Source organism: Diceros bicornis, chromosome 10, assembly GCF_020826845.1.
Source record: "Diceros bicornis minor isolate mBicDic1 chromosome 10, mDicBic1.mat.cur, whole genome shotgun sequence".
In the NCBI taxonomy this organism is placed as follows: Eukaryota; Metazoa; Chordata; class Mammalia; order Perissodactyla; family Rhinocerotidae; genus Diceros; species Diceros bicornis.
The window spans coordinates 22,269,270-22,295,137 of NC_080749.1; the positions used below are offsets into that span (position 1 = coordinate 22,269,270).

Below are 25,868 nucleotides of genomic sequence, written 5' to 3' on the forward strand. Positions count from 1 at the left end.
TCTTTCTATCTATTATGTCCTGTGGCAAGATTTTGCTCAGAGATATGTAAAATATTTGTGTGGACTTTGTGCAAAATTTTCTGTGGTTTCATTATGTGATGCAAACTTATTGCAATTATTAATATAGTAAACCAAAAACCATGTGATGGTGTATTTTTATGGTATACTTGCAGGCACCCCATGCTTATATTTGACATAGTTTAGGATTCTGCAGAGTGAGGTGCATGGAGGAAGAGGCTGGCAGTTAAAAGCCTTGAGGAAGTTACTAAACATCATGCCATTGTGAGGCCAGAGGTTACTCTCTCATAAAATAGAGATGATAATACCTGTTTTCTCCTTCATAGGGTCAGTGTGAATCTTTAATGGTACAGAGTGCTTTTAGCTCTTCAGAACTATGACACACGTGACAAAACTGGGAGATTGAAAAATCATCTCTCATCCCGTTGCTGTAGGGCAGAATTGCATTCAAACCATTCCTTAAATATTGCTGGAGTAAGAATTTTTCTGAGTTTTGAGAGAATAATGACAGTAGTAACAATGGTAACCCTTTTTGAGCACTCACTCTCTGACCGGGGCTCGTATAATACTTTCCATCCATTATTTCATTCCATCCTAACTCCCTAAGGGTTATGGGGTGACGTCCTCCTCGTTTGTAGAAGAGGACCCTGAGACTCTGAGACCAGGTGACCTGCCTTAATCACCATGTGTGATGCAATAAACAGATTGGGGCTATGGTGTCAGGCCTGTTTTGTAATCCAGTTTGACGTTATCTGGCTGAGGAGACCTTGGAATAATTATTTAACATCCTTAATGGTCAGTCTCTTTTACATCTGAAAAATAGGAATAATTGCTCATACTATTATGTGATTCACATATAATATGTGAATTACCTTGCACATGTGATATGTGAAATGATATGTGAATTGCCTTGCACAAGCTGCTGAGAGGTCCAACATAGAGTTATAAAGGATCTACATTTTCAGGGATATGAAAAATCGCTTGTGTTGATATTGGGTTACAATGCTATTCTCTCCTTTCAGAGGAAGGCCATTGAGATCGCTTGCAAACAACTTACTACCTCTGTGACCTTGGGCTTGTCACTTAACTCTCTAGGCCTCAGTTTCCTCATCTCTAAAATGGGGGATAATACATCATAGGGCTGAGGTGAGAGTTAATGAAGTACTGAGGTCAGTATTTTGCATATTGACGACTATGAAAGATAAAATGGAATGCACAATATTGCAATCAGAAATTAGGCAGGTAGGGCCGGCCCCGTGGCTTGGCGGTTGGGTGCGTGCTCTGCTGCTGGCGGCCCGGGTTGGGATCCCGGGTGCGCACCGACGCACCGCTTCTCTGGCCGTGCTGGGGCCGCGTCCCACATGCAGCGACTGGAGGGATGTACAGCTATGGCATACGGCTATCTACTGGGGCTTTGGGGGGAAAAATAAATAAATAAAAAACAAAAAAAAAACTTTAAAAAAAAAAAAAGAAAGAAATTAGGCAGGTAGCTGAGAAAAAGCAAATGCTTCTGTGCTTTCTCCAGCAGTATTTAGTTAACAATCACATGCAATAGGCAACTGGTTGGAGTCGCCATCCTGGCAGTTCAGTAGGTCCTGACAGTGGATATCCTCTCCTCCAGCCCCTGTTCCTCGGCCATCTTACTGAGCCATCTTCTCTGCACACTTGCCATGAGATGGCACTATGGGGATATGCACAGTCAAGTTTGCTTTTCTCCCACTCATTGCTATTCCTTCAGGCTGAAAGCAAATTGGAACGGTTTTTATTTTATTTTTTTAAGTTTTGTGCCTTTTAAATATTCAAGGACTTCAACAATAAGAATACATATAAGGGAAAATGAAATGCATATGAAGTGTAAGGCACATTTTTCATAGTTCGAATGGCCTTTAAATGATTAGAAAACTGAGGCTAAAAGGAGAAACTGTGTTTTTTATTTCTCTTAATATTCATCAATTTAGAGCTAGCCTGGAAAATACATTTTGGATGCTAAGGTATATAGTAAATAAGTTGATTTGGAATCTCAGTGACCTTCCTGATATGAATTATTCATATCGTCGTGGGTAGCACATGTTTCCTGCATTATATATATATATATATATATATATATCTTCTTTATCATAGTTACAACATTTTTCTATTTGTGTTATACAAACAGAGGAGTGGAATCTCTAATTGTTTCCTCTTTCCTCAACTTTTGTTTATAGTGAACTCTTGTGTGGCTTCTCAAGTAACAGACACAAGAGTGACTCCCAGTGTCTTCCAAGGAATAATTGAGTGAGTTTCAGGCATTTGGAGGAAGGAGAGGCAACACAGTATAGTGGAGTAAGACAGACCTATGTTCAAATTCCATCCTGTACTTTCCATCACTCAGCAGAGATTCTCATTTTACTTATGTATGTAAAGCATACAGCATGGCAAATGACAGAAGCTTCATCAAATCTAGTTTCCCATCGTCTGTCCTCAAGATTCTTGGGAAAAGGGAGGTAATAAGGTGAGAGTTATAGGTAATACAGGTACTAAAAATGTGTATGTGTTTTTAGGAGTAAGATTACTGTGGCATCCTAAATGGAGAAGCTTTTGTTCATTCTCTAGGATCTGTACTTCAGATTTTTTTTTGTCAAGATCAGACTTAGGTTTCCTACTGGTGCTCTTCTTGTTAGTCAGCGATAGCTGGGAAAGATGGTGACTGCAGGCGTCCATTAGGCTCCCCAAGCCACTCTTCCCAGGGGTCTTTCACTGAGTGTGGGTCCTGGCTTAGGAGAACTCAAAAAGAACCTTGGGCCGGCCCCGTGGCTTAGGGGTTAAGTGCTCGCGCTCTGCTGCTGGCGGCCCGGGTTTGGATCCCGGGCGTGCACCGACACACCGCTTCTCCGGCCACGCTGAGGCAGCATCCCACATACAGCAACTAGAAGGATGTGTAACTATGACATACAACTATGTACTGGGGCTTTGGGGAAAAAAAGGAGGAGGATTGGCAATAGATGTTAACTCAGAGCTGGTATTCCTCAGCAAAAAGAGGAGGATTAGCATGGATGTTAGCTCAGGGCTGATCTTCCTCACAAAAAAAAAAAAAAAAGAACCTTAAAGAGCTTGAGTCTCTTTGCAGAGTCAGTACACGGTTCTGGACTGGTGAGGAAGCCTAAGAGGAGACCACGGCTCAGAGCCACCTGTGTTCAGGTAATTTTAATGGGTATTATTAGTGTTTTTTTGCAATTAAAATCCAAAGATTGATGCAGAATTGAAATATTTCTATATGAACTCTTGACTAATCATTCCAGTCTCACTGGAACTCTTAATTCTTTTAAATCTCTTTTTGGTTCCCACCTGTAGCCATTTAGAGTGTAGCAAATATGCTTTTGGTCCTCCTTCTCTTTAGTTTACATTTTAATGGCTTGAATGTGTTTTTAGATATCCTGGATGTATGTCTACCACTAATGAGAATGGACAAAGTCGTCTATATCCTGGTGATTTCCTTTTATAGAAGGAGTGGCCTCAGTAGAGAGCTGGTCCTGCTAGCTAATTACTTTATTGTTAATAATAATAATAATAACAACAACAACAACAACTTAGGATCAACTATCCTAAAACACAAATCATTATTTTTATCAACAATTCTCTAACATTGCAATGACTTAAATCACATTGTACAGAAGACCAGTTCAAGGCTTTCCCGGGAGTATATTTTTCAATTAATTTGCTTTGTAGGATTCACTAGAAAGTTATATTTATGTTTTATGGGGGCAATGTTTAGATTGTTTTCAGCTGTCTCAATGAAATTATTGGCAATCGTGTCTTCTGAAAAATGTTCAGACTAAAGTCTTTGTATCAAATCTATATTATGAAGGATTAATCACCCATTTGTTGTGTGTGTGTGTGTGTGTGTGTGTGCGCGCGCGCGCGCCTGGAGAAATTTCTCTGTTGGTTTCTGAGGAAAATAATGGCCTGACTTCAGTCCACCTTTCAGCAGAAGTGGAGTGACTACCCATTGAGACAAAAGACTTAGGCAGACTTTAAAATATCATGATACAATTTCCAAACCATTTGTTGCTGTACAGCTTTTTAAAGAATGTGGATTTGGGTCTGGAAAACATCTCATAGCCAGAACAATTCAGGTTGCATAACAATATACTAACTTAAAAATACTTTTACTTGAGGAGGGGCTACCTTTTTTTGATTCATATGAGCTAGCAATGACCTTAGAATAAACTATAATTTAATATCCATGTTGCCCAACCTTTAGCAAAAGCACAGTCATGGTAAATCATACTCTGAGTTGTTTGCTACAAGGAAATGTGGCCAGTTCAGTTTTCTAGGCCATAGGTTTTTGTATTGTGTCCAGTAATGCCTCAAGGATGCCATGAAATAGTCTAACAGGCTACTCTTGGGGACAAACAGTCAAGCAGGAGAGCCCTATTTTAGTTCAGCTGGAGCATTCTACTTTTACACTTCTCAATATTGCTATGAAATACAGAAATTTGAAGAAAAGCTTTTGGTTGTTTGTCCATGTATTCTCTTCATCTCTGGATCCAGGCAGGCTGTCAGAGAGCTGTGTACTTGAACTTCATTGCTTGACTCCTTGTGGAATCATTTTTAATGATTTGTACTTTGCCGCTATACCTTGGAGTGTTCTAGGAGGGCCACGAGTCTCCACTGTACACAGCTTGCCGATGTAGGTTTTATTTGATGAAATGATGTGTTCAGCACATTGCTCAGCACATCATCTGTATTTATGAGAACTCTCGGGGTAAACTGCATCAGTGCTTGGAAGCAGGGCAATGGCTTCCCTTAAAACAATATAAAAAAAAAGATTATATAACTTTCTCCAACATACATGAGGGCTATAGTAGCGACCTCTTTTTTTTGGTCACTAGGAAGCTCACAGTCAGATTTGCTCCCCACTCTTAGCAATTTTGTGGGTAAATATTTAGGGGCAATAACTTCTACTCTTGATATCATTTTACTGTTTAATCCTTTTATCCCTTCTACATTTGTCTCTTAATATATTTTCCTAATAAATGTATTGTAGCAAGTTATCTTAGCTCTCCTTTACTCCAGGTAGAATTTTCTTGTTATCTTTTGGGAAACTACCTGGACATCCTGTAGGCACATCAGACTTAATGTTCTCTAAAGGAAACTCTTTTTGTCTTCCTTTTCAAACCTGTCCCTCTTCTCGTTTCTCCTCTTTGGTAAAGGGCTCCCATCAGTTCAGTCATCTGTTTGCAGTCTTGCTGTCTTTTTTATCTTCTCTCTCATACATCCTATCTAATTGTTAACCAAATCCTTTAAATCCAGCCTCTGCATTACCTTTCAAATTTCACCTGATCAATGATTCATTTATCAATACTTGCCTGGACTATTTCACCAGTTTCCTAACTGGCCTCAATTTCTCTGGCATCATCCACCAGTAATCCTTATGCATACTGTTGTCAGTTATTTAAAAGTCATTTGCTCACCTATGATTCCTATTGTTATTATTTACAGAATGAAGCCAAAGTCTCTCATATGACCTTCAAGGCTCTTTATAATTTGCTCCCCAACCTATGTTCTAAATCTCATCTCCATCCCTTCCTTCCTTCCCTTTGTGTCCTTCACAGCAGCCATGGGTCCACTCACCAGACCACAAACACAAAATGCATTTCAGCATCTAGTTCCCTCAGCCTGAAATGCCCTGCCTGGCTCTTTCAAGCCCTTGCTTCCCTAAGGCTCTTCTCAAATATTACTTTGTATGAGATTTCCTTCTCTTTTTTCTCACCACAGAAGAACTAGTTCTTCTCACTTTCAAAATACTACCATCTTTCCATCTCTCTGTCATAAAACTACCCTTAGAGCATTCCTCGCCCTATTTTGGGCTTTTCTGTCCATGCATATCTTTCTCCCAAATCATGAACTCCTCAAGGAGTTTGGCTGAGTAGAAGAAGGGACTATACCAAGTATCTGCCAATCCTGCTCTTAAAAACAAAAGTTAACTGATTGGGGGATTGTGGAGTACTTAGAATTGATAATACCTTCAATGGGTAAGGATTGAAAACGTGGCTAATTAACTGCTGACCTTAAAATGTTAATATTATATGTACTCTCTTTATGGTAATGGAATATTTGTAATGCCACCATGATAAAGGTTCTAGCAGTCAAAGTGAGTTTTCATAATTTCTGTACAGAAGAAACTTATTTGATTTTCTTTTTTCTTTTAGGAATAGGCAAGTCAAGAGACTGAAAATCTGAAGAATGTTTTCAAAGGGTAATCTAGCTGTCGCTCGCTGGGTATGGAGGAGCATGAAGAAGCTATTTCTATTACTTTCTCTCTTGCTGTCCCATGCAGCTCATTTAGAAGGCAAAAAGGATAATCAGTTCATCTGGAAACCAGGTAGGAATGTCCTGGCTGTTCCTTTGTCTCATTTTCATTAATGAGAAGAATATTCTTTCCATTCTTTTTCTTCCTATTTGTGGAGTAGTGGGAAATATTCAGAGAGGAAAAATAGACTCTTCTTCTTTATAATAAAACTTACATTTGATTTTTATCCTGCATAATTGTCGTCTCCATCCGTGATGCTTGTCATCCTTCTGAATTTTCATGTTGTTGTCAATTAAAGTTATGATTTCCATAGTTACATCTGCTTCTCCTTTGTCAAATGTGTCACCACTGTACAGCACGTTTGTAGCAAAAATGACACCTGAATTTAGCTAATATCCAGCTAAAAATGCTTTGGACCAGTTCTGTATGTCTCTGTCTTTTGGAGTATGAACTAGTTAGCTATTTGTTATTGAATGTTTTTAGCATGGATCTTGTATGTCTAATTTTGGGAGCATGAAAAATTATCCTAACAACTCGGCTCATTAGTTGTGACTATAAAGTTGCCTTAATGTGTTTTGAGATCCTTAGCTACCTTGTAAATAAGTATATGAGTAAGTTGAATTGAGATTTCAAGGCTGGTGTATAATTTATGTTCTTCTCTAAACATTTCCTTAATTTGGCTGTGGAAAAGATCTGTTAAATTTAATTTCAAAGGCTAATACTTTATTAACTGAAATTATGAACCCCAAACATCTTGGCTCTTTGTATCACTGATGTTTTTCTTTGCTCTAGATTTTAATTTTCTTAAAGTTTCACAATCAGATCATTTAAAATATTTATTAGTGTTTCAAGAGTCCATTCTTGCAAATACAGAAAACTTAAACACTTAGTATCTTGGAATTGGAAAATGTGATGCTGTAGAAGATCTATGGTCCTTGAAGAGTTTTCATTTTAGTCTCATCATCTGTAAATTAAATAGACTGCAAATGTATTGTGTCACCATGGAAATATATATAAAAGTGATATTTGTTATATTTAAATGACATTGCAAAAATGAAAGTGATTTATGCTTTAAAAAATATTAAGTAAAAAACTCAGCACCATTAGAGATGCAGTCTGGAGGAAATTTAATTGCATTAAAGCCCCAATAAATTAATTTAATTGTGGGTTCTAATACCACATTAGTGATTTGCATTTTTTACCTCACAGTAGTTTTAGGGAGCTTTGAAAATAGTTCTAAAATTTAATATTGCGTTTCTGCAAATTGCGCTATTTTGTTTCAATCACAAAAGGCTAAACATTTTTTCAAATCTAAATAAGCACATTTATATGATTGTACGTCTGTCTAAAGTTCTCAAAAAAGTGCAATTAAAATGGAAAGTAGCAAATCTGAAACACGAATGAGATTTTTGTTAAAATGAGCAAATTTTTAAAATGTCTGCTTTTTTAAAAGTAGGTCATTGGAACAAGATGGCACAGACCTACTCCACAGTGGATGAATACTTTGATAACTGTCAAACTTAAGTTTCAGAGTGAAAATTCTTCTTATCAGACACTTTGCATTGGTCAAAATGAGCATCTATGTCATCATTCTCATTTTCCCTGGTTTTCATTACTTCTTCCCTCCTTAATGTGCCCTAGAAAGGGTAATATTATATATTTTTCCCATTTGGTTTCACTTCTAAGTTACAAATTTATTACTTGTATATGACAAGACATTTTAGAAGCAGAAAAAATTTAAAAGATACAAAATTAAAAGCAAAAGTCTAGCCCATGTATTCCGTTCTCCAATCTCTAATGTAATCTTCAGAAATTGTCCTTACACATGTATGTGCACTCTATGCATGTTTGTGTATATAAATCACACAAACACACACACACACAAAATATTACTATTATTAATAATTAGGGTTCTGCCAAAAAAATAAATGGTATACACAGGGGACGTAATTGAGAAGAGTTTAATAAAAGAACTATTTACAAAAGTGGGAAAGTGTGAACAAGGTTTAAGAACAGCTACAAGGAATTGTGGAGTCTCCCGAGCTAGTGTCATGCTTTATGACTTCTGGGTCTGCAGGGGCAAATAAAGGAAGTGGTTTCTGGAATCTGGAGAGAAAACTTTATGGAGAGGATGTCTGACAGATGCTGTGGCCTTGAGAGGGATGTAACCAACCAGCAGTGAAAAGTAGGAAGGAGGCCAGGAGACTGAACAGCCTTTGTCCCCACATCCCAGGGCTCCCATTGTCTGAATCCAATCAGAAGCCACAAGGCAAGGGAGCTCATTGATGTTTCCATACAGACCAGCCTCCTGGGCAAGAAGCAGAGTGGAGAATGTAGATCTGAAAATATCAAATTTGTACATACATATGTGTACATATATACACACACTTTATTTCATACAATCAGAATCATGCTTTTATTGCATAACAGTGTCTTGATGAACATTACGTATTAGTGCACATGGATCAATTTCATCTTTTAATGGTTGTATAGTATTTTTATTCAATAATTTATTTAATCAATGCCTTGTTGCTTTATCTTTTCTTCTCCTGTTGCTTGGCATTTCAGTGCTTTTTAGTTTTTTGCTACTGTAAATAATGCTGACATGAATGCAACATTATTTTAAAGGTAAGCAATAAATCAGTTTGAGGAGTCATGTGCCTTAGAGCAGTTCTGGGTCATCACTTTCAAAGACAGCCTCAACGTCTTAGGATATGTTACCTACTTATGTATGAGTTTATTATATTTCATTTGGATTTAAAAAAAATGTATTGCAGTTGAAATTAGCTTCATTTTTGGAGTATGTTATCAGATCCAACACCTCAGGTGCAATGTAATCTGGAATTTGAACAGATTTACGTGGAGATTCAGATAAATATACTGTGTTTTAGAAACCTAGAAACCATTCTCTGGGCTTAGATTGTAGTGTCAACCACTTAAGTGCCTACACCTTGCTGCTGTCTATTGTTTTTCCCCTGAGTCCATAAGTTAGATGTTCGTCAACCTCATCCAAGTTAGAGGCATTTATGAGTCCTGGCTTTGGAAAAACAATGGATTGATGAATACTAAGTGAGTGATATATTATGTTGCTAAGGATTTCTCTGCTCAGGGAGAGTCTGGTGAGCTGTAGACTGTGGGGTCACTGATCTGGCAAGGCTGTTGAAGGCCTGTTGTCATTGTGATGAGATCCTCTGATCTATATTTAGTGTCAGGCAATCTGTCATCCATGCCAAGAAAGAAGGATCATGGCAGCCAGAGTATCAGATAAGGAGTGATGTTGCTTGTTGTTTTAAGTAGATATGTAACTATTCATGTCTGCATGGTTTGTGGAGATGAACAGATCATGGTCTGTAGCCACAGTAACTAGTGGTCTCTTAAGAAATTCCTCAGCATTGGTTCTAAGAGGTTCATTCATTCCACTAATACTTGTCTAGTCCTTGCTACGTGCCAAGCACTGTTACAAGCATGTGAGATAAATTGAGAATAAAATAGACAAGTGCACGGTCCTCATGAACAGGGTAATAAACATGATCAAGAAATTAAATAGAGAGTATGTCAGACGATAAGTGCTCAGGAGGAAAGATAAGGCAAGGAAGAGGGATATGCAATGATAGTTGAGAGACTGAAATTTTAAGTAGGTGGGCTATAGGATGCCTTGCTGAGGAAGTGAATTTGAGTAAAGATCTGAAGGAAGTGAGGGAGCCAGGCACGGGGATATCGAGGTGAAGAATATTCTAGATGGAGGAAGAACAAGGGCAAAAGGCCCTGAGGCAGGAGCATGTGTGTCCTGTTCGAAGACCAGAGAGGAGGCCAGCCTGCTGGAACAGAATTAACATCGGGGACAGTAATTGGAGATCAGGTCAGAGAGGTACTGGTATGTCCTCATAGGTCAAAAAACTATTTTGGGTTTCTCTGGCTGAGATAGAAAGACACTGGGGAGTTTTGAGAGAGTAGTGAAGTGATCTGACTTTCTTTTTAATGAGATTTTAATCGGATCATTGTGGGTGGCCAGTTGAGAACGGTGGAAGCAGGAGACTGGTTAGGAGGCTACTGCAGAAATAAATGGAGTGAAGGCAACAGCTTGAACCAAGGACATGGCAGTGAGGTGGTGAGAAGGGGTTGAATTTTGAATATAATTAAGGCCATGGTTTTCAACCATGGGTAATTTTGCCCCACAGGGGACATTTCGTAATGTCTGGAGATATTTCTGGTTGTCGCAACTGGGGCGTGCTACTGACATTTGTGAGTAGCAGCCAGGGATGCTGCTAAGCGTTCTAAAATGTACAGGACAGCCCCCCACAACAAAGACTTATCAGGCCCCGAATGTCCCAAATTGTGCCCAGATTGAGAAACCCTGATTTAAGGTAAAGCCATCTTGATTTACTGATGGGAGGTGGGCAGGGAGAGAAAGAGATACAAGGCTCTTGCCTTGTGGTGCTGAGGCTTTGCCCTGAGCAACTACAGGAGTGGAGTTGCCGTCATTTAATATGGGCTGACTGGAAAGTTGCTGATGTGGAGGCAATGTTAGGAACCTGGTATTGGGCGTGTTAAAATTTTGAGCCTGTTGAAAATTCATGTGGAGATGTTGACCAGGAAGTTGGATACGTGGGTCTCAATTCAGGAGAAAGGTCTCTGCTGGAGAGAGAAATTTGCAAGTCACTAGCAAAGAGGTGGAATTTAAATGTGTAGCCTTAGAAATGAAGAGGTGGCCTTGAAATTTGTGTTCCTGTATATGTAGAGGATAAGTTTCTAATGTACTTCCTTTGGGCCAAATGACATTTAAAAATATTATTGTGGTAAGATAACACATAACATAAACTTTACCATTTTAACCATTTTAAAGCATACAATTCAGTGACATTTAGTATATTCACAGTGTAGTGAAAACATCACCACTATCTAGTTCCAGAACATTTTCATCACTCCAAATTACATTTTGCAAGTGAGTTTATAAAACGACTGGAAAACAAATTTTGTTGTCAATAATAATGTCTTAAAGAAAAAAAGATCCTTATTTGTCTTTTTGTGAGAGGTTCTTTTAATAGCCTTGTCATCATCCTAAGAGATCACTCAAGTATACTAGAAAGAACAGACCCACATTCAAATCCTAAGTATCTAAAGAGGAGAGAGTTATTTAAACTCTCTGAGCCCTATTTATTCATCCGAAAATGAGGTTAATAAATACTTCACACAACTGTTTGAAAATTAAGTAAAACAATATATTGAAATACCTAGAGTATAGTAGCTCCTCAATGTTAGTTATTATTTTTATCATTATATAATAATTTGATGTTTGAAATATTTATTCTTGCTTTTATGTTATACCATTTTTACATACTTTTCCTCCTCAGACACACAGAAAAGGGGAGATCAGTTTGACAGCTATATATACTTTATTAATAAATGGTCATAAGTAATTTCATTGACTTTTTAGGTCTAAAACTTTCTATATGACAGACTCTTGGAAAGTTTTAATTTTAGTACTTTCCAGTGATTAAAAAGGGTGAGAATAATGACCTGTGTTCTAAGAACTAAGTAGGTAAATTGGAATTAATCTTTTTGGAAGGAAAAAAAGAGACTATGACAATGACATTGTATAATAAAAAAGGATATTACATAGATTAATATTTAATTATAGCTTAAATAATATTGTTTTCCATGTTGAAAATACTTTAAGGAAAAATTACATATATATATTTGAAGTTTAGGAATCTTAGAGAAAATAAAATGTTCTTAGGCGAAAACTAATTTTTTGAATATATGCTAAAAGTCCCTGAAATATTTCTTTTGGGAATTTGATTAAATTGAAATAATTTTAATTACTTCTATGGATATTAATTCATCTTAGAGGCATGTGTATAATAAACTCTCAGTGATGTTATTTCTGTGACATCAGAAAGTATAGATATATATGGCATGGGATTCACTGCTAAAAATTCTAATTATTTTTCCTTAGAGACGGCAAATAGTAATTTTATAATGCCCGCAACAAGTCAAAAAAAAGTCTATATTGCGTAAATAATATAAAATAAATTTCTCTGATTTTTTTTCCCCTAAATAGTCCCATAATGTAGGCTCCCCAAAGACAGGAATTTTGCTGATTTTATTCACTGATACATTCCAAGTACCTAGAATATAAATGTGTTGCATAAAATATCCCCCGCACATTAAGTGCTTGTAGAATGAGGGGCACTGCCTTTTGGGGGAGGTGTGTACCTGAGTATGTGTGTGTGCATATGTGCATGTGTGCGTGTGTGTGTGTGTGTGTATTTAGGAGGATTGAGAAGTGAGGAGACTGAAGAAATAAAAAGTGTGATCCCTGTTATTCTGGAACTTGATATATATATTGAGGAGAGGATATAAATGAATGAAAGCCAAAGTCAACTTATAAATCAGTAAATGTGGGAATAAATGATCCATATTTTCATGTTGCTTGGTTCTAGTACCATTTCTGATCATCTCTGAAAAAGATGTTGAAGGCATTTCTTATAAAAATAACAGATGCACATAGTTAGAAATATAATTATTACTGCAGTTCTTATGATGAGATGTTACAGTTGCTTGTCGTCTCCCAGTTCGTTTCCACAGAGGCAGCCAGTTTCAACTCTTTGCTCTTTATTCTGATGTTCACCTCCATATTTCCAAGTAATATCCTCATTACTGACATTTCTTGACTTATATGTATTGGATATTTCCTACTGATTTTCTGTTACGTGAGTCGAGGATTTATCTCATTTTCCTGCCCCTTTCCCACCTTACTACCTCCCTTCAAAATTGTTATATCAAAATATTGAAATCAATGAGCAGTGCTTATATGATTATTTCTGTCTGCATAGATATTGTTCTCTGCTGAGCCAAGCGGTGTACTATGCTTCTGCATCCTTTCTTTCCAGCTTTTTGTTTTGCACAGAAATAAAAATTGCCTCATCTTTTCTTTTGCTTCGCCTTCTTTAAGTCTACTGCTGCTTTCCCCCAATGCTCCACTTGATATGTCCCGTCCATTGTTGATTTTTTGAAACATTCAGGTACTGTTTCAAACACTCTAACCTATTTTTTCTTTGGGACATCTTTCTAGAGCCCTTTATCCTCCCAGCTGAATTGGGCTGCTGCACAGTTGTCATCTTTGGAGCATCCCTTCATTTTCTCATCTTGAACCCCTTGTTCCCTCTTCTGTATTTCTCTTCCTTACCTTTATTGCTTTATTTTCTAGAACTGCTAAAATGAGGCATATTGGAACTAATTTTTCATGTCTGAAAGGGTCTCTGTGCTTGTCATATACTTGACTGATAGCTTAGGTGTGGAGTTCAAGGTTAAGAAGCATTTTTTCTTTAAAATTTTGAAGGTTTTGCTCCACTGTATTCCAGCCTCCAGTGTTGTTGCTAAGAAGTTTTGTCATTCTGATCTCATCTCTTTGTATGTTACCTGCTTGTTTGTTTTCATCTTTCTGGAATCTTCCTTTTATCCATGAAGTTCTGAAATTTCATGATTATATACTTTGGAGGGAGTCCTTTCTACTATATTTGGCTGGACATTAGGAGGATATTTCAATCAATATGGTCATGCCGTACATTTCAGAGATTTATTTTTTATATGATTTCCCCCCGCTGTTGTCTCTGTTCCTTCTGAAGCTCCTTAGACAGATGTTTCACTTCTCTAACTGATCTTCAATTTTTAGATATTTCTCCTATTTTGTTTATATTTTTATTCTAATTTCTAAAATTTTTATTCTACTTTATCTTTCAACTCTTCCTTTGAATATTTTTATTTCAGCTATGACATTTTAAATTTCTAAGATCTCTTACTTATTCTATGATTTTTTAAAAAATTGCATCTTATTTCACAGGCGTATTGTCTGTTCATTTAGAGGATGTTAATAATAATTTAACTTTTTTCCTTTTATTCTCTGCCCCATTTATGCTTCCTCTAAATCTCTTTTTCTCTTTTATTCATTTACTTATTTGATCCTGGCCTCTGATATGAGCATTCTTCTAATGTCTATTGATTATTGGCTGTCTATAGTGCTTCTCATTATTAAGAGTGAGCCACTAAAAACCGATTGGGCATTCTGTGTACCTGACTCAGCTGTTGGGCTTCGTTGTCAGGCTTTTCTGAGAGGTGAGCTGGCTTTTTTATTGGATGATGAATTCCTCAAAAATATATATCCATCAGTGCCTAAAGCTCTTTTCTCTGGGGCTTATTAAGGGTATTATTTAAGGTGAAGCCTCAGCTGCTATAACAAAGATGTTCCCAAGTGCAGTGGCTTTAAAACAATAGCAGCTTCTGTCTTTCTCATGTGAAGGTCTCATAGTCAGTGGTCCAGTTTAATCAGTGGTTCTGCTCAACGTGGTCAGTCAGCCACACAGTTTTCTTCCATCCTTTAGAAGGACATCATCCTTCTCTGCCTGTCAAAGTTGGATCTCAGGCATTTCCATGTTCTAGTTGATGAAAAGGACACAGAGCTGAAGTCTAAAACAGAGGATTTCAAACAAGTGACATAGAAGTTCCATACATGTTCCAACTCTCTGTTGTGTAACAGCCAACTCTGAAAGTGACTTCAAACAATAACAATCATAAATTTGGTTCACGCATCTGGGGGTGACTGGGCCTAGCTAGATAATTTCATTTGGGGTCTCTTATGCCATTGCAGTGGGATGGTGGTAGAGGTTGGGTCATCTGGAAGGCTTCTTCACTCCCATATCTGGCACCTGGACTGAGAGGACTCAAACGGCTAAGGCTGGAAGAGCCTAGCTCTTCAGGGACTCTTCAGGTGTCTCTCTCTCTCTCTCTTTGTGGTCTGTCTACATGGTCTCTCCATATGGAGGCCTCAGGGTGAGCAGAATTCTTACATGATAACTGAAGACTCTCAGAGCAAGCTTCTATAGAGAAACATGCAGGAGTTGCATGGCTTTTTCTAACCTAGCCTAGGAGCCATGCACGATCATTTCTGCCACATTCTACTGGTTGCAAGAGAGTCTCTAAGGAGGGAGCTTAGATTTCATCTTATTTTTTTTGTTGAGGAAGATTCGCCCTGAGCTAACATCTGTGCCAGTCTTCCTCTATTTTGCATGTGAGTTGCTGCCACAGCATGGCTGCCAACGAGTGGTATAAGTTTGCACCGAGAAATGAACCTGGGCCACCAAAGTGGAGTGCGCTGAACTTAGTCACTAGGACATGGGGTGAGCCCCTAGATTTCATCTTTTGCTGGGAGGAGTGGCAAAGAATTTGCGATATATGTTTTAAATTTGCCAAGATCCATCACTTCTGGTCACATCCCACTGGTGAGAATGTAGTCACATGGTCACTCCTAGCCACAAGGGAATTTGAGAAATGTAGTTTGTGATTGGGCAGCCATGTAAGATTTTAAAAATTTAATTTAAATGTTCATTGTCTCTGTATGATTGGGGTCAGACTGAGCTATTGGATTGGTGATTGATATGGGAATGACCTCCCTGGAGGTCAGGTTATCAATGGAGAAGTTCCTTTGTGGCCACCTAGAAATATCTCCCTTCAACTTTTTCTTCCATGGTAGAATTTTAATATTTAACATAAGTTTGAATTATTCTTAACTAGGAAAATATAGGATTCCATGCAAAGAAATACAAAAGTCAAGATGAAAACGAGTCAGACCTATCAAAGTGAGATTGAAACATGAATTAAAGACTAAAAGACAGTATTATGAATTCATAAGGCAACCTTTAAAGCTTATTTTATAAACATCGTCATGGTCATGATCTTAGGTACCATAAAGTATAGTCAATCTTCTTTGGAAGCAAATAAGAAAAAAAAAGCTTACCTTCTTGCAAGTTGATTATAGATTTACTCAATTCACGCAATTATTTTTATATATCAACAAAATTCTCCACACTTTACAGCCACAGATGAAATTTGTGCTACAGATATTTGTGCCACAGATAATATCTGAGAAATCAGATATTTCTCAGAGAAATAATTCAAAAGGTGTATATTTGACACCACTCATATTTACTACTCTCCTTAATACTATGTACTGTTAAATCTTATTTTCATAGCAAATATATAAATATGAATTAACCATCTTACCTGTTTGTTTCTTTTCTTCTTTAGAGTTACTATGGTAACCAAACTGTGGTTCATGTAGGGAATCTGTGATATTATTACCCCCTTACATTGATCATTTTCCCCCCAAAAGAGGAAAATAATAAGCTATTGTGGAAATAAGTAGTTTTATCACCAGTGGTGGATTTCATTCATAGCTACACTTCACTGCTAAAGTAACATAAGAAATGGCAAGAAAAACATATGGATATGTTGTTTTGTGGATTTTTCCTCAGGGTTAATAATTTTTTAATTGAATGCAGCTGCTTGAAGATTTTTGTTGCTAAGTATACACACTGTGTTGAAAAGGAGTGGCTTCATTTTAAATCTGTTTTAGAAAACCATTTTGAGGCTTAATTACTTAGCATATTTATAGAGAATCATGAACAATACAGATGCTGACACTACATAATAGGCAGGGTGATGGAGTGGTTCAGAGCACAGACACCAAAGTCAGCCTGTCTGGGTGCTAAGCCAAGCTGTATGTGACCTCAACTTTATGCCTTTGCTTTCTCATCAGTAAAATGGGAATAAATGAGAAAAAATCTATGTTAAACATAGCTCAGTTTCTATCGTACATACTCAAAGTACATTTTTTGTACTTAAAGTAAATATGAGATCAAAGTCATATTAAGTACTCAATTAATGCTACTTTTTAATTGCTATTAAATGGATGCTACTGTAAGAGATTATTTCCTGTCCCTCCAAACTTCTGAAATGTAGAACACAATTTTGTTTTGATATTTAGACATACAAGTATAATGAATATTATTTCTCTCAAGAGTCATTTGATATTCTTTTTCTTCACTTGAAGGTTTATCTTCTAAAATAAGTATTTTTAAAATTTCCATTTTATTGCTTATTTCTAGTGACATTCGTCTTGTGCCTTAGCTATTTCAAATATTGGACCTCCAATAAATATTGTCCCCTATCATTTTCATTCATAAAACTCGATCTTATTGTTTTCAAAGCAAGAGATATGGCATTCTATCAAATACAATTACCAGGCAGAATGCAGTCTTAAAGCTTTCTTAAGAGCCAAGAATGTGAGGCCTGTTTGACCAAACCTGGGCTTGAACTTAGATGGGTCCATAGGATTGACTTCTTCCATCTTCAGACTTGAAATGAAAAAACCAAGGATGCAAGCAACACCTTTATATTTGGCAATAAGGTCAAAAAATTATTAAATTATGTTACCTTCTCTTTTATTTATCTTACATGGTCCTCATAACAGCCTGAGATGTTGTAGGCAGTGTAAGGACGAAGCTGAGTTTGAATAGGATAGATACTATGTGATGGAACAAGACTAACCCAGTGCCCTTTCACTACTTGAATTTTCATCATGCAAAGGTCTTTGCTTTTCCTTTTTTAAAACATTGAACTTAGAACTGCTTATGATGTCGCCATTATCCATAGAGAAGCTCATGAACCAAAAAAATTACCACCTTTTATATTTCTTCAGATTTCATGTTAATTGGTTATCATTTTGGTGGTTGATGATCCAGGTAAACAAATGCTTTATACCAAATGGAGGCTTCCTTTACAGCATTCTATGCTGTTACAATACTAGCAATTGTTAGCATGAAAGATTAATTATTTTTTCAATAACTTTATTGAAGTATAATTTATATACCAAAAATTTACCCTTTTAAAAAGTATATTTCAATTATTTTACTACATTTTGCCAAGTTATGCAACCATCACCACAATCTAACTATTTGCAGTTAATCCCCATTCCTGCCCCCGGCCCTAAGCAACCACTGATGTAATTTCTGTCTCTATAGGTTTGCCTTTTCTGGATATTCATATAAATGGAATCATACAAGATGTGGTCTTTCGTGACTGTCTTCTTTTACTTAGCATAATGTTTTTGAACTTCATTCATATTATAGCGTATATTAATATTTCATTCCTTTATATTGCTGAACAGTATATTCTGTTGTATGGATATAACATTTTTTAAATACATTCACAAGTAGATGGGCATTTGGATTGTTTCCACTTTTTTGGCTACTATGGATAATGTTGGTATGAATGTATGTGTGCAAGTCTTGGTGTGGCATATGTTTTCATTTTTCCTGGAAGTGGAATTGCTGGGTCGTATAGCAAGTAGATGCTTAACTTTGTTTTTTTTTGACTGGTATGCAGTATCTACTTTATTGTTTATTGAGGTCACAATGGTGTATAACATTATATAAATTTCAGGTGTGCATCATTATATTTTGAATTCTGTTAGACTATATGGGATTCACCACCAAAGGTCTGATTGCCTTCTGTCACTGTACTACATGCTTAACTTTTTAAGAAACTGCAAACTATTTTCCGAAGTGGGCATACCTTTTACATTCCCACTAGTAATATATGAGGATTCCTATTTTTCCATATTCTTGCTAACATTTGTTATTGTCTATATTTTTGGTTAAATTCATTGTAGTGGGTGTGAAATGGTATCTCATTATGGGTTTGATTTGCATTGTATTAATGACTAATGAGGTCTTTTCGTGTATTTATTGGCCATTTGTGTATTTTCTTTGGTGAAATGTCTATTTAAAACCTTTTTGCATTTTTAAATTGGGTGGTTTATCTTCTTGTTATTGAGTTTCAAAGTTCTTTTTATGTTCTGGATACAAGTCCTTTATTGGATATGAAGTTTGCAAATATTTTCTTCCAGTCCATGGCTTGCCTTTTCAGTGTTTAATGGTGTTTTTGAAGTACATAAGTTTTGAATTTTGAAGTCCAATTTATTCATTTTTTAATTTATGATTAAATTTGGTCCCATAAAGCTTTGGTCCCATAGCTAAGAAATCTTTGCTTTATTCAAGTTCTCAAAGATTTTCTCCCATATTTTCTTCTAAAATTTTTATAGTTTTAGCTCTTATATGTAGGTCTGTGATACATTTTGAATTGCTTGTTTGTATGGTGTGAGTAGGGGTCTGAGTTCATATTTTGCATGTGCATGTTTGATTGTGCCGGCATCATTTGTTAAGAAGACTATACTTTCCTCATTGAATTGCCTTGGCATCTTTGTAAAAATCAATTGGCCATAAATATAAGCATTTATTTCTGAACTTTGAGCTCTATTCCATTGATCTATATGTCTGTTCTTATGCCAGTACCACACTGTCGTGTTAACAGTAGCTTATCTTGATAACTTTGTAATAAGTTTTGAAATTGGTAAGTAAAATTCCTCCAACTTTGTTCTTTTTAAAAATTGCTTTTGCTACTCTGAGTCTTTTGCATTTCCATTTCCATTTTAGGCTCAGTTTGTCGGTTCCCACATAAAAGCCCACTGGAATTTTGATAGGGATTATTCCAAATCTGTAGTTCAACTTAGAAAGAATTGCCATCTTAACAGTATTGAGTCTTCCATTCCATAAACATGGAATGTCTCTCCGTTTCTTTTATTTCCCCCAGTAATATATTTTTTTTAATTTTCAGTGTATAAGCCTTGTACTTCTTTTGTTATTTATTCATAAGTATTTTATTCATTTTGAATGGAGTTGTTCTCAATTTTACTTTAAGATTGTTCACTGTTAGTACAAAGAAATACAACTGATTTTTTATATAGCTCTTGTATCTTGCCATGACTGGTTATTAAGTTTATTATTTGGTGCTTATGCTACTCCCTGATTTAAAATTGATGATACTAGGGTGGTATGTAGAATTTTCTGGACTTTCTGGATATTAAATTTAGGGGTAGAATTTATTTGCAGTACTTCCTGCCTCACAGAAGCTTGTAGTGTGTTAGAACTCACTTGGGATGTAACAGTGGGGAACTGAGCCTCTTAATGATGACTGCTGCCTCTCATGTTCAGAAGGGCTCTCCTAGTGCCTTATCGTGGCAAGAGCCTTTTTTCCAGCAAGCAAATCAATAGAGCAAATATCCTTTAAAGTACCAATGAACCATGTTGAGAAAAATACCCTTAGTTAAATGAATAAACTATAAAGACATAGCAGAACCCGGCCAGTGTCTTTTAGCTTCTATTGTTGAGAGTATGGTTTGAATGGGAAAGAGGTATTGTTTTTCTTTTTCTTAAAACTCTGTTTAAAGATCAATCCTGCAGTCTATGTCTAGTGCTGTATAATTCTAGCCTCTTGAGAGTTAAATGTTTTGTTTTTGCTTTAATATTTACTATATTGTGTATGATTATGTGTTTCAAGTAACTGCTACTTATCATTCAATTGTATGGTGCAAAGATGTTTGTTGCATTCTTAAATGTGATTTTAAAACTGTATTTTGGCACTGAAACTTTTCTTCTGGGAACAAATGTCCGATTTTATAAGGTGAGGCAGTTGGACAATGTATTTCAGTTAACATAAATCAGTTTTGTACAGAACATGCCTATAGTTTCCAGTGAAGCACAGCTATATTTAGTGCCCTGAAATAATGGGAGGTTTTAAAAAGTTACAACTAGGTGAGGATCTTGTTCATTGCATTTCAGTGGGTTTATGTTACAGTTGTAAGTGGAGTTCCTAAAATTGCTGCTGGGGAAATTTGAAGATTATGAATAACTAGGCATTCATGTGTTTGATACTTAACCAGCATTTGTGTTAAGTTTGGAGTCAGATGGATTCTGATATTCCTACCCAGAATGTTACATGTTGAATATTGTAAGTTGATGTTAAGATTCAATCATTGAATACTTTAAACAAAGTATAAGTTCTATAGTTGTTAAACATGTGGGTAATATGCTGGTGGATACTTAGCTGGCAGCTTTCCTAGTGCTGCTTCCAGCACATAGCATGTCTTGTATGGCTAGTCATGAAAAACCACTTATCAAATTAGAAGTTAATAAAAACTTTCCTGGTCTGAACACTAAGCTTTACTCCCTGTGCGATTAGTGGTTTCATTTCTTTCTCAGCAGTTGGGTAATGATTATGACTCCAGATGCAGTGAGAGTGATGAAGAGATTGATTAATTTCACTTGAAAGGGCATATGTTCAAAGAGAATCCAATTGGAACGCCGTGAATGAAGATCTGACATCTTTGCAGCTGAGAGTTGTACCCTTACTTGGTGTCCCACAGATGCTAGAATAGGATCTAAACCAATGTTGCTTATCCACTTGGTCCATAAAATATTGGGTCTTGCTCATAGCCTAGTGTGCTTGTGTGTGAGTGTGTCTGTTCTTGCTGTCTCTCTCTGTTTCTGTAATAAGCTGTTTGTGACAGTTAAAAAGGTTCCTTTGGCTCTTTTCCTCTAGGGATGCCTTTGAGCTATGTGTTGTTATTGATCGATAGAACCGAGGTTGCCTCTGAACTGTGGCTTAATTTAGAACACACTGCACACATACACCCACAGCAGACACCCACACAGCACGACAAAACCTCTCTATATTTTAGTATGGAAAATATTTTCAATATTAAAGCAGTGCGACCTTAGAGAAAAGCTTCTTATTACATTTTATAAAAAACAAAAAAAGAGTCTATCTAATGCTTTATCAGCTTACATTTATTTGGTACTTCATATTTCTGAGGAACACTTTTTATCATAAATATATCATTTTTTTACCACTCTCTTTCATTTTCATGCATTCTGTAATGTTTAAAATAAATATTTTATGACAATTTAAAAGTGATTGAAAACTTACTTTTTAAGAGAAAAATAAAACATCCATCAAAAATGCTGGGCTCAAATTTTGAGGAAAGAAAGATAAGGATGCACAGCTGTGATTTTAGCATGAAGTTTGCATGTAGTGGATTTTGTTTCTGAGTCTGTGAATGAGTGGGTGTGTGTTCCCGAATAAACAAAATGCGTGTATCCTCCTTTGGAAAGTATCTCTTATATATATAAATCTCTATTGTTAGGCATGAGGTGAGAGGATTATGTAAGTTCATGATACTTAGAAAACAATCATAAGAACTTTTACTCAGTGCTTCTGTAAATCAGGCAAGGGTTCTCATTCCTTGGATTTTCTGATTGTTTTAATAGAGAAGTTTTGATCTGAAATGTCTTAGGTTCTTTTTCCTGCCTTTGTGCTTGAATGTTAAGATTCTATTCATGCAGCAGATAGTTCTTGGGCGTTACTATATGCCAGGTGCTGTGCTGTGAGAGTTACAAAGTGCAGCAAGATGCAGCTCTTGTGTTCAAGTAGAGAGAGCTGCTGTTTACTGATCTCAACATGGAGCAAGTAGACCGTGGCCCTCTAAGACCCATTCTGAAAGAATGCCAAGAAGAATTTCCCTCTCAGTTATAATGATGCAAAACTTTGACATCTTAAGAATATATCCTTTGCTCAGTGCTTCTCAATTTTTTTTAGAGCTCTACAATATTATCTGAGAAGGCCCAAGTGCTTCCTAATCATCAAATTCTAAAGTAGACAATAAGGTCAATAAAGGATGGTAACAAGATGACTGGAAAGGGGACATATGAGAAGAATTTCATGGATATTAAACACTCCCCAGCACTTAGGTTAAATTTTTAAAAACTATTGGAGAGGTCACTTTAGCTCTTTAACTCATTTTGATATTTTGAAGACATTTCCATTAGGGTGAACTTTAACAAGGAGAGATTCCCCCAGGGAGTTTTATTTCTAACAGTCAAGAAAGAAACTATGTGTTCTTACCAGAATTTTTACAAATCAAGGGTACTTTTTTAAAAGTTTTTTTGAAAAGCATTTTGTATTCAATACTAAAGCCAGTGATGCATTAAAAGGTAGGCTTTGCCATCTCTTATTCCATCTTTGTTAGACTCTCTGATTTGTTTGCTCTTGATTGATTTTGAAATAGATGAACCAGCTTCCAAAGCAGATGAATGATTTAATTATTACTGAACCCAAGGCCCCAAATCAGATTTGAAGGTATGTTGCGACAACGTTCAGAATGAGTTAGTGAACGGATGTAGATTATATGTCTCTGATATCGGATACCCCCATGCTGACCTAAAAGTAGTGCATTTCCCTTTAGATCTTCAACTCTAAATGTCAAAGGGTTGAATCTAGTGGTGTGTCTTAATCTGGGATGAGTTCACTTAAGTCCCGTAATGGAAATTCTGGGACTATTAAAGGTCTAGAGCTTAGAAAATGGAGGAGAGGACAAATACACGATATGCTGAATTTATTGGATGGTTAGGGACCACGTTTTAGGGTGATTAAATTAGCAGTCTGAACACCGATGTAAGTACTGACACCAGAGATCAACTAACGTACAAGTTATTGTTTAGTAGTTTTAAAGGTTACTATGATTATTTGGATCATTATGAAACATATTTAAGCCAGTGTTTTTGTAGAATTTAGGGGCTGGAATGGACCTTGCAATCACCAAACATGGCCTTCTCAATAACAGGTGAGCAAGCTGAATGCCAGGAAGACAGCTCAGAGCAACAGAGACAGAACTGGGGCATGGGTGCTCTGAGTCCATCCTCCTCCCCCCATTTTAGGTGCAGTTCACTTTCTTCTTCCACATAGGCTGATGATGGAAGGGACCAGAGCCTGGCTGTGAGGGAGCATGGTGGACTCTAGTGGTACACATTCTACTTTCTACAGTCTAAATAGTATGAGGTCATTAAAAACGAGAGCTAAAATCAATAAATTTAGAGGAGAGTTCTCAATCAGGAGAAAGGGCAGATGAAAAAATATAGCAGAGATGTCCAGAATGATTTGCCAGAAGATCAGGATTCCTCTCCCATTGTAGACAAAGGAGAAGCACTTGAGAAACTGGACCAGAATCGGCAGCCCTGGAACCTGGTGAAAGGAAGAAGCCACTCCAAAAGATTGACATGGGAGGAACTTTCATTTTAAAGTTAATGCCAAGAATGGCCAACATTGCAGTCTAATCCAGCATAGAGGCATTCTGAGACTGGACGAAAGTGGTTTGTGTCTGAGCTTTATTCTTAGTAGCTAGCATGTGAGTTTGGGCCAGTTGTGCATCCTCTTCATGCCTCAGTATTCTACTTAGCTCTATATTCCTTCCCTCATTCACTTAATAAACACTTACGTAGCATTTATTATGACACTACAATATTCTGTAAAACAGGGTTATTGATATCTACCCCAGAAGGCTTTTCTTTTTAAATGTGAAATTGGATAATGTACTGAAACACTTAGCAGAGTGCCCGGCATGTATTAAATGCTCTAAAAGAGATTAAATTGTTGTTAGTGTTGAATTGTTGGTCTAGGAAAACCAAGCTTCTGGCTGGGAAAAAATTATAAGGTGATAAAGAATCTAGGTCAAAAAGATGGTTATGGGGAGATAACATGGTTTTGAAGGTAATCTTTTCCTGACACTGGGAGGTAATTTTGTTTTGTCTTGCTTTGTTTTTATTGTTATTTGCTTGCTTGCAAATATGTTTTTTTTAATTAAAAAAGAGAATAAAGCATTTAAAATATATTTCTCTCACGTATACCTCAAAGGTGATGTTGATTGACTGCTACAAAGCTGGAGTATGGACAGGGTGGAGGTCTTTCACCCACTCCACTCCATCCCTCTATCCTGGGCGACAGAGACACACATGGAGGGCCAGCACCTCCCCAGATCCAAAGGACCAATGGTTCTGTGTCGCATGAATGGAAGGAGCTCAGCCTCCAGCTCTTATCACAGTGCTGGCGAGCAGGACTGATGCCTCCAGCACAGTGCCAGGGCCACCACCTTACACAGGGCGCTTTCTCCTCTTCTTGAGTCTCAGGAAATGGGCAGCAGAGGAATCAGACCTTTCACAGGAGTTCTCAAGACCCGGTGATGTCTCCTTGGGGTGTTCTCTTAGCTGAGCCAGAGGCGTGATTTTTGGAAGCCTTGAAGCCAGAGATCAAAATGTAGTCCTGGTTGTGTCCCCAGATGCTTCCAAAGGAGAGGAGAGGGTAAGAGTAGGCATTTATTGATGCGAGAGAAAGCACATTTCACCCTCCCAATTCAATGCAATTTGATGAGGAGTGAGAGTATCAGGCAACTCCAGTAAAGGTGAGGAGGAGGTGGAAATGGTGTCACTGACTGGCAGCACATGCCCTGGGCATCCTAGGGGTGGCAGAAGTAACCTCTGTTGGGGCCCACCTAGGTGGTGGTGTGGGGAGGTGTCTGAGTGAATGAGAAATCATGATCCTTGAATTGGAGGCAGGCACAGAGAAGTGGAGGTAGGGGCCAAACTTGTGGGGTCAGAGGCAGTGTGCAGTGATGGGGGTTCCTCCTCACCCTAGTCCCTGGAAGAGTTCCCACTCAGAGTCTTTCCAGGGCTGGCTCCAAGAGAGACAGGGGCATGCTCTGGTGTGGCTACTGAGGGGCTCCCCCCTCCCCTCCTCTGATTGGCTGCAGATCTGTGATGGGCTACGTAAAGGACTGCATGCTCACCAGGATTGGAAAGGAGGTGCTTAGCATCTGGCTGAGCCTTCCTGCTCTGGGGCAGGGACCATCTCTGACCTGGTCAGGACACTTGGGTGGGACAGCTGGTGCTGAGGCAGTGATGGTGTCTCTCAGCTGGGGGGAAGCAATGAGTGGTTTGGAGATCCCCAGGAACCTTCAATCATTGGCCCTGGGATCTCACTGGGAGGTAATTTT

The 25,868-nt window shown here is 37.3% G+C and overlaps 1 protein-coding gene across 1 annotated transcript in view; it reads left to right on the forward strand.

The window, feature by feature from the left end:
* The window catches only part of THSD7B (thrombospondin type 1 domain containing 7B), an 808,101-nt gene that overhangs the window by 105,599 nt on the left and 676,634 nt on the right, over window positions 1-25,868 (forward strand). The window contains exon 2 of the mRNA XM_058548890.1: window positions 6,210-6,382. Within this exon, the coding sequence (XP_058404873.1) occupies window positions 6,244-6,382 (139 nt within the window). The 5' untranslated portion in view covers window positions 6,210-6,243. The remainder of the gene's footprint in view (window positions 1-6,209; window positions 6,383-25,868) is intronic.